The sequence below is a fragment of the Rattus norvegicus genome, chromosome 18 (genome assembly GCF_021556685.1).
Source record: "Rattus norvegicus strain SHRSP/BbbUtx chromosome 18, alternate assembly SHRSP_T2T, whole genome shotgun sequence".
Lineage (NCBI taxonomy): Eukaryota > Metazoa > Chordata > Mammalia > Rodentia > Muridae > Rattus > Rattus norvegicus.
The window spans coordinates 84134946-84144733 of record NC_141551.1 but is presented as its reverse complement, the minus strand read 5'-3'; the positions used below and the strand labels follow the sequence as shown (position 1 = coordinate 84144733).

General features: G+C 43.1%; 1 protein-coding gene across 1 annotated transcript; it reads left to right on the top strand.

The window, feature by feature from the left end:
- The first annotated feature begins 720 nt into the window (after positions 1-720).
- Chn3 (chimerin 3) lies at positions 721-5525 on the top strand. The gene is given in 2 exon segments (NM_001432548.1): positions 721-842; positions 3601-5525. A coding segment is annotated over 1 exon segment (1488 nt). The 5' UTR covers positions 721-842; positions 3601-3638; the 3' UTR covers positions 5127-5525.
- The last annotated feature ends 4263 nt before the right edge of the window (positions 5526-9788 follow it).

The window sequence follows — 9788 nt, the reverse complement described above, 5'->3', positions numbered from 1 at the left end:
GTATGAGGTCCTTAGTAGCAGAAGTCATAGTTATATACCAGGAAGTGAGTAGAAGCGTAGAATTCGGACCTGACTGCAGAATCTACCAGTGAAATCTGTATTTTATAGTGACTAATAGAGTGAACATTCAGTTACATATCACAAAAAAATTAACAGCTATTTAAATTTTGCTATGCTTAACTCAGAATTTTAAAGAATATGTGACAGCCAAAAGTCCTCTTTGCACACCTCTCTGGTGTTCTTTTATCTGAAGATAAAACTCATTGTGAACTTGATGTAGATCCTTCCAGTCATGTTCATGTACAGTTTCTGTATTTGCATGTGCTCACAAAATTTTTGTCACTCGTCAACTATTTCAAACTTATTGTATAGAATCATACTGTGCATATTCTTTTAGAACTACTCTACTGGATTACATAATGTCTTTACTGTGATCAGCAAAGGAGAAAAGTCATCCTCTCAGTTTTTTAGCCATCTCAGCTCAGGTAATAATGGATTTTTTTTTTACCTTAACCACAGGAAATAACTTCATGATGAGTCAGTATGAGGCATTGTGGCAGTTTGAATGAGAATGGCCTTCATAGGCTCCTAGATTTGAATACTTGGTCACCAGGGAGTGACACTGTTTGAGAGACTTAGAAGGTGTGGTCTTGTTGCAAGAAGTGTGTCACTGGGGGTGGGCTTTAAGGTTTCAAAGTCCATGCTAAGCCCAGAGTCTCTCTCTTCCTACTGCCTGTGGATATGGATGTAGAGCTCTCAGCTAGTTCAGCAGCTGAGTACCTATCTACCTGTGTGCTACCATATTTTCTGCCATGATGGCAACGGACTCAACCTCTGAGACTGTAAGTAAGCCTCTTTTGCTTTCTTTTGTAAAAGTTGCTGTGGCCACGGTATCCCTTCACGGTTTATTATGTGACTTTAAAAATATAGTTCTAAATAAAGAAATGTGTGCACGTGCATGCATAGACTCCTGTGAGCATATGAGATGCTACTGTGTGTGTGTGTGTGTGTGTGTGTGTGTGTGTGTGTGTGTGTGTGTGTAAATCAGAGGACAACTTTTGGGAATTCTATAGTACTTTAGGCTAGTTGACTTTGAGCCATTCACCTGTCTATTTTCTATTTTCCTGGAATCTTAGATGCCACCATATTTGGGTTTTTACCTGGATTCCAGATATCAAACTTAGATCCTCAGGTTTCTGTGTCTAGCACCTCAACACACTGAGCTATCTTCCATGGCCTAAATGATGTTTAAGAGAAATAACAGCACTTGGGAAGAAAGTAAACAGACCCAAGAATAGGGGCACAGACTTCTTAAAGAAGAGTCATACTTGTTTCATATGGTATCCATACATACTGTTTTTGTTGGTTTCTGAGGTTACATCTTAAAGGACTACATTAGGTGTAATGTGTTTATTGGTTAGGATTACAGTTAATACAGTAAAATTTTGGGCCACAGGGGAAGTTAGGCTTTTCTGGGCTAAGCTACTATGATTGACTAGGAAGACTCTTACTCCTTAGGAAATGCAGTATCAAGGAGACTTTTAGATTAGGTGCGGTGGAGGGATGAACAAAGATGCTGAAAATCGGTCAATCTAACTTTAAATATTGATTACGTTGTGTCCTTAATGACTTTGATGATTTTATAACTGTTCTTTGTGTTTCCTTTCTTTCCTAAAGAAGAAAATACACCTGTACTGTGTTCTCTGCATGGCTACCATAGGTCTTGAATACATTAATGTAGATGAAAAAAGATAATATACTCTAAGCAAAGCTCTATTTTTGTCTTTGAGATTCTCTGAGAAAGGAATATGGTCGTATATGCTTATGCTGTAGGCATGGTTCATTGCTATTTTCACATTCTTCTCTCTATAAAGGAAGTATTGTGGGGCTGCATTAGTAGATTAGTTAGTAGAGTGCTTGTTTAGTAAGTATTCATGAAGGGAGACAGAGGCAGGGGTATCAAGGTCACCTACTAGGTCAAGCTGGTCTATATAAGACTGTTGAAAATAAAACAAACCAATGCAAACAAACAAAACAACCACAACAAAAAAGAACAAAAAAGAGGAAAATAATTGACTAGCAAAACGAGATTTACTTAGGTTTTCTGGAATCAGGATCAGTTTATCAGTGTGCCCCATCAGTGTGGCTCCTTCTCATGTGTAATCAAATGTGCATCGTTTCCAAACTAATTATGAGAATCATGGACATGCACCTTGGCTGTTCTGGTTGTAGATAGGGCAAAGATGTCACCCAAAACAATACGGAATCCTTTTTATAGAGGAACAGGGTGGTGAACTGTCAAGTAGAGAATATATGTCTATAGTCAAGATGGGACTTGGAATTCTGCCAAGTACAGAGATATCAACAGAATCTTTAGATGCTCTTACCTCTACAATAAATTGCCTTATATTATTATTAGTTGCTATGGCTATTATTTTGATTTACAGTGACTAACAGCTGTGTTTCCGGAGTTATAAAGATATGTCAGAATTCCAGATCTTTCCCATAGTAGCAACCTGACTTTTGAGAACGTGATCACTCAGTCTGTATATGTTTACTTTTATGTATGTTTTCAAGGCTGACCATTTGGTATTGGATAACCTATTGGTGTGTTTTTCCTGGGGTGGGGCACCACTTCTGCTCTCATCATGTTTCACTTGCCTGTAGTAGCTCTTTGAGTATGGTTGAGGCCTTGTGAACTTTCCCCCATTTACTTCGGCATATCTGTCAGTGCATTCCCAGTCAGCCCATGTTTAGGCAGTCATTGGTGAGACTTCACCTATGTAGGTTCTGACATTACTAAAAAATGAAACTCACAGCAAAAATCCCTGATCTTCTTACTCTACATATCTTTCCACTCCCTCTTCCACAATGATCCCTGAGCCTCAGATTCAGAAGTCGTATTGTAGATGTATCAGCTGGGAGTGGGCTCTACAACTTTGCATTTTGATTAGTTGTGGTTTTCTATAATGATCTCTGTTACAAAGAGAAGTTTCCTTGATGAGTAAGGGCTACACTTATCTGTGGGTATAAAGACAATATTTAGACCATAGTTAGGGATTATGCAGGTTTGGTAAAGTGGTAATTGTAGGTTCTCCAAGACTGGTGACTTACACTGGCCCTGGTTAGAGAGCTATGTTTCCAGTATTAGGCATGATTTCCTTTTCTGTTGAGTGGATCTGAAGTCTGATTAGAGAGCTGTTGGTTACTACCAAGTTATGCATGCCACTACTGTAGCCTTAGGGTTATTCTGTCATCCTGGCATTTGTTGTGGTTCATAGATGTCATATCTGGGTAATACCGTTGGTTGCTTCTCTCCTTTGGAAGCTTGAATGGTGCCTTCTAGTGCTGTAAAATGTAGTCTTCAGAGAGATGTCTTTAAGGAAAGTTTCAGCTCAGGGTTCTCCAGGTGCTGTGTCTTCATGAAGCACATGGTGTCTTTGTCAATGGATACTTACCTTCTGTGTCTGGGGGCAACCAAGGGCAATGGCAATAGCTTATAATATTTTGGGTGTCTCTTAAACAACCCTCACCAGTTATTCAAAATAGGGCTTCTCATGCCTGGTTTTTGTTTTTTTGTTTTTTTGTTTTTTTTGTTAGATGGTCTTTGGCTCTTGGAGGGAGCATTGTCATCCCAGATGGGAACTTTTCGTTTAAATTCTATGTGTGCCGCCCCGCCGAGGTGCCATCTGCCTTCTGCTGCGGGAGCTAGGAGCGCCGGGCAGCACGGCTCCACCATGGCCCTGACCCTGTTCGATACAGATGAATATAGACCTCCTGTTCGGAAATCTTACTTATACCAGCTGCAGCAGGAAGCCCCTCACCCTCGAAGGATCACCTGCACTTGCAAGGTAGAAAACAGACCAAAGTATTATGGAAGAGAGTTTCATGGTATGATCTCTAGAGAAGAAACTGACCAGCTCCTGAGTGTGGCTGAGGGGAGCTACCTCATCCGTGAGAGCCAGCGGCAGCCTGGAATGTACACTTTGGCTTTAAGATTTGAAAGTCAGACTAGAAACTTCAGGCTGTACTATGATGGAAAGCACTTTGTTGGGGACAAACGCTTTGAGTCCATCCACGATCTGGTGACTGATGGCTTGAATACTCTCTATATTGAAACCAAGACAGCAGAATACATTGCCAAGATGACGATAAACCCAATTTATGAGCACATAGGATACACAACCTTACACAGAGGGCCAGCATACAAACAGCACATGGCAGTCCTGAAAAAGACACACGATAAGAAAAAGGCTACAGGCCAGAATGAGGTGTCAGACAAAAGGTTGACATCACTTGTTAGAAGAGCAACTCTGAAAGAAAATGAACAAATTCCAAAATATGAGAAGGTTCACAATTTCAAGGTTCGTATGTTCCGAGGGTCACACTGGTGTGAATATTGTGCCAACTTCATGTGGGGCCTCATTGCTCAGAGAGTGAAATGTGCAGATTGTGGGTTGAATGTTCACAAGCAGTGTTCCAAGATGGTCGCCAATGACTGTAAGCCAGACCTGAAGCACGTGAAGAAGGTGTACAGCTGTGACCTAACAACGCTCGTGAAAGCTCACATCACCAAGCGGCCAATGGTGGTAGACATGTGCATCAGGGAGATTGAGTCCAGAGGTCTGAAATCTGAAGGACTCTACCGAGTGTCGGGATTTAGTGACCTAATTGAAGACGTCAAGATGGCTTTTGATAGAGACGGTGAAAAGGCAGATATTTCTGTGAACGTGTATGAGGACATCAACATTATCACTGGGGCACTTAAACTGTACTTCAAGGACCTGCCAATTCCCCTCATCACCTACGATGCCTACCCCAAGTTCATAGAGTCCGTCAAAATTATGGACCCTGATGAGCAATTGGAGACCCTTCATGAAGCACTCAGATCTCTGCCGCCGGCCCACTGCGAGACGCTTCGGTACCTCATGGCACACCTCAAGAGAGTGACCCTTCACGAGAAGGAGAATCTGATGAGTGCAGAGAACCTTGGGATTGTGTTTGGTCCAACCCTCATGAGATCACCAGAGTTAGACCCCATGGCCGCCCTGACTGACATACGCTATCAGAGACTGGTGGTGGAGCTGCTTATCAAAAATGAAGACATTTTTAATTTAGAGTTTTGACTTGAGGAGAAAAGAAATGGTTTACAGATGAAGGAATGTTTTCTAGTAATTTAATTAGCTTCATTAGCTGAATTGTTTCTTGCTTAGAGGTTTGGCCAAATACCCAGATTAAAATGAAGGAACTTCCTGTCATTTCTTTAGCACTGCTCAGCCGTTCTTGTAAAACTGTGAACACACACTTTCTGGTCCTGGTAATCCTGGATGTTTATCATGTTAAGAGAAACTCAAGCTACTGCATGATTACCCCTTTTTGGTGAGGAAACCCCATATCGAGGGATCACAGACTTGTGCCTGCACCATCTCTCTGTCCTGGGTTGTCTGTGGTTGTCACCCAGCATACTTCCCAGAGTAAACTGTCATGACTTTAAAAAAATAAATTCTATATGTATATTTTTATAGCAACTTATGTGTATTATTCATATTTAGATATATGGTAAATGTATATTAGATATATAATGAATAGCAACTTCTTCAAATGTTCTTCTGTTGTTTTATCCTCCTTTTCTTCTTCAGCATTTATCTTCTTCCTTCTCCCTAAATAGAGTCCCTCACTTCTTTCCCAATTTTTTTCTTTCCAGATCATGTGTACCCTTCTATTTCCCTCTCTAATGCCTCTCACTGCCTAATGATCCCTTTTTACTTTCTTGGTTTCTAGTTATTCCAGGTTATGTATGGACATCAGAAGATTTGGAGCTAGGAGCCTCGGATGAATGGGAATATCAAACATTTGTCTTTCTGGATCTGGGAAACCTTATTCAGTGTACTATTTTCTGATTCCATACAAATCTCATGATGTCATTCTTTATAGTTTAATTATATATATATATATATATATATTATCTCACATTTTCATTATCCATTCATCAGTTAAACGACGTTTAGGTTGTTTCCATTTCCTAGTGTGTTAGTCAGGGCTCTCTAGAGCAGTGGTTCTCAGCCTTCCTGATGTTGTGACCCTTTAATACAGTTCTTCATATTGTGGTGACCCCACAAACAAAATTATTGTTGTTGCTACTTTAGACTGTAAGTTTGCTACTATTATGAATTGTAATGTAAATATCTGATATGCAAGATCTCTCATATTTGACCCTGTGAAAGGGTCATTTGATCCCCAAAGGGGCAGTAATCCACAAGTTGATTAGATTAATAGAACTTAATAGATTAATAGAACTTATAGAATAAATTTCCATCTATCTATCTATCTATCTATCTATCTATCTATCTATCTATCTATCCATATAGGGGATTTATGACTTACAGCTTTTGGTCCAGCTAATGTAACAATGGCTGGTTATGAATGGAAAACCAAGAATTCAGTAGTTTCTCAGTCCACAAGGCTGGACGTTTTAGCTAGTCTTTAGTGTATGTTGTAATCTTGAAGGCTCTAATGCCAGTGAAGGAATGGAATTGCTAGCAAGGCAAGACCAAGCAGGCAAAAAGCAAAAGCTTCCTACTTCCATGTCCTTATGCCCTTATATAGGCTTCCAGCTATTCTAAGCTAGATTTTAATAATATGTATTCCTCCCTTTATTGAGGTATTAATATTTTCTTTGATTGCTCATCATTATAGGAAAAATAAATTTCCATTGGCCTTCTCATGGACAGTAATAAACTCTTCTTGTTCTGCTATACATTAGAAGCATATTGTGTTAATTTGTAAAACAAAGTGAGTGAAGTTTCCAAAGCCTAAACACACACACACACACACACACACACACAAACACACCTATTAATTGCAGGAGTTCCACTGAAGGCTAGAAGACTTGAAAGAAGGGCTAAGACAAGTTTTCTTAAGACCAAGCCAGAGAAGGTGTGGGAAGGCTTCCCACTTGTAGCTCAGTTGGCAGAGAGAGGAGCAGGAGGAACCCAGAGACTCTGATGCCCTGGCTGCAGCTGCTGAAGAGTCCGCAGGGGGAAAGGGGCGGAGCCGCTCGCACCCCCGACCGCGGCCCCGCCCTCCCGGGCTCCGCCCCACGCGACGCCCCGCCTACCGGGCTGTGCGGAGGGCGCGGGCGGCCCGGGCTCCTGCGCGGTGGCTCCGCTCCCGCCTGGGCCGCGGCCGCGCGCCCTCCCTTCGGGGAGGAGGAAGAGGAGGAAGGAGGAGCGGCGTTGGGAGGAGGGCGGACCGCGGCAGTCGCGCCGCCGCGGGGAGGAAGCGGAGCCGGCGGCTGCTGGGTGAGCGGGGTGGCAAGGGGGAGGCGCGGGGTCGCGTGTGGCCCAGAGTAGGAAGGTGAGGGGGAGGCCCAGGCCGGCGCCCCGACCCTAGGCTCCACGCCCGGCCCGCCGCCGCCTTTGTTGCCCGGGGCCCGCGGCTCTGCGAGGCCGGGGCTCCGCGAGGCCTGGGCGGCGGGGCCTGCGGGCCAGGCCAGTCGGGGCTCCCGGAGCGGGACCACGGAATCAGCGCGGTCGTCCGGGCCGGGGGTGGCGTCCAGGGGATGAGGTGCCGAGTGGGGCCGGGACCGGATGGCCGCGCGCGACGTGCCGCGGAAGGGTCGCGGGAAGAGGGCCGAGGCATTTAAACTGCCCTGATCTCGCACAGGCCCTCTTTTGCTCCCGGAGTTGGCAACTTCAGGTACACATCATTGTGGCTCTGAGTGGCACTGTTGGTGTTTCCCACAGCAGGGCCTGGCCCCAAACTTGGAAGAGTTGTGTGTACCAACTTAGTGTGTAGTCAGAACGTGGTTTGGGGTTCTCATCCCCACTTTTTGTAATTAGAGGCCGGCGAGTCCGAGGTGGAACTCTTGGCTTCCGGTAGGGAAATAATGTTGAATTCTTGAAGGTCTCACAGAGGCAACATGCTGCTGTGCTCGAGTACCTTGCAGTATACTGATTACAATTATAATATGAATTAACACACGAGAGACTTCCCAAATACAGTTTTAATTTATAGTGTCCCTTGGAATAAAGATAAACTTGTAATCAGACAAAGGTAGACCCCCTGCCTATGCAAAGGTGAATTATCAGCCATTGTAGGTAGCAGTTTACTTCATTGTTTACTTTTAACCCACCAATTCCCACAGAGTGGAATCCACGTAGTTTACTTGAATGAATGAGTTTTCACTTAGAATCTCAGTGTTTTGAAGGGAGTGAAAAAACACCAGTGCTATTGCTTACAGGTTTCAGGGATAAAATACAGTCAGGGTAGCATGTATCTGTGTCTTTCTTCTGCTGTGATTTCTCTCCAGTGCTGCATGTGTGGATGTGGAAAAAAGGTTTAGGATCCATCCCTGCCCTAAGAAAGTAGGTCACCTTAACCTCTTGGTTCCGCCACTCTCCCTAATCCTTGTTTCTTTGAGGGCTTGGCTTCTGAACAGTGGGCTTCATAAGCGATCTTATGAGAGTTTATTATCCAGGGCTGGACAGAGTCAGGATCTGCCAACTTATTTACCTGAACTTCTAGCTTTTCTTGGGCTCCATTTAGCATCTCTTTAAAGCCAAGACTTTTTTAAGACTCCTCTGAATTCAGGTCCCTGACCCTGCTCCTTTCTCTTCTGACTGTGGAACTAAAACACTGTCTCCCTCAGGGAGTCATCTGAGTGTCCTCCCTTGTTAGGACACCTGCAGGGAGTGGCAAGGCAGGGATTTGGGTGCCAGCCGAAGCCCAGGGTGTGGTGTGGAAAAACGCTGCTATACCAACTGGATTCCAAGTAGTTTACCTTCTCATGTTCTTCAGTCTGCTTTAGAATGGAGAAGCCTTGTTTTTAAGAGCTGTCTTTTCAGAGAACAGAAACCAAGTGCTTTTGTAACCTTGTATAACTTCACTCCTTAGAGAAAACCCTGCAGATTTTCGCCACTGTGAACAGTTTCAGGAAACCTTGTGTTACCAAGAGAATCTTTTATTTTGCTTATAGAGGTAATTGTGATCTTATTTAAAGTCATGAGATACACTGACAGGAAATAAATCCTTTATGTCCATTTCTGAGTTTCTTGGGGGTTGCTGTCAATATTAAGAATATGTGTTCGGAAGGAACAGGATGATGCATACATGTGTACAACCGATGTGAATGTGTGGCTTCTCTTCTGATTTCTTGCAGTTATACACGTGACACTCATGTTTGTAGAACATATGTACTTTTGTGAAATTATTATTTCCATGAGGAATCAGTCTGGCTTTCCTAAATGGCTATCTTGTTGAACTCTGAGTGACCATATTTAAGATTTCAGTTTTCATACTGCTCACAAGATGTGACATGTGTTTGGGGTGGTCATTTACTAGCATACTGTGACCTTGAACAGGCTTTGGAGCTCTTGAGTCTTCCTTAAATAGATCTAAATTATCTCACAGTTTTAGCAAGTATATATTTTATTTGAAGTGAATCCAAACTCTTAATTGGGCTACAGGATTTCTATGTAGGTTTGCACCTTGTCTGATACCATGGTTATACCCTGGCCCTTCTATTCAGCAGCATTTACAACACTCAGTCTTGATACAGTGGTTCTGTTAACTCTCAGTGTCCACCAGTGGCTACTTGTATGAGAGGTTTATTTTCAGACCTTACTGCTAGTGTACTCCTCTGAGAACCTTATGCCCCTTAAAGTAACAAATTGGCATGTTTCCTTTAGACCTTGCTAATTATTTTATGCTCTTCTTTCCGGTCTGTTTTCATATAGGTTCCAGGAAGGTAGTGTGCCTGAGATGGTCTCTTTTCCTATCATGTCCCC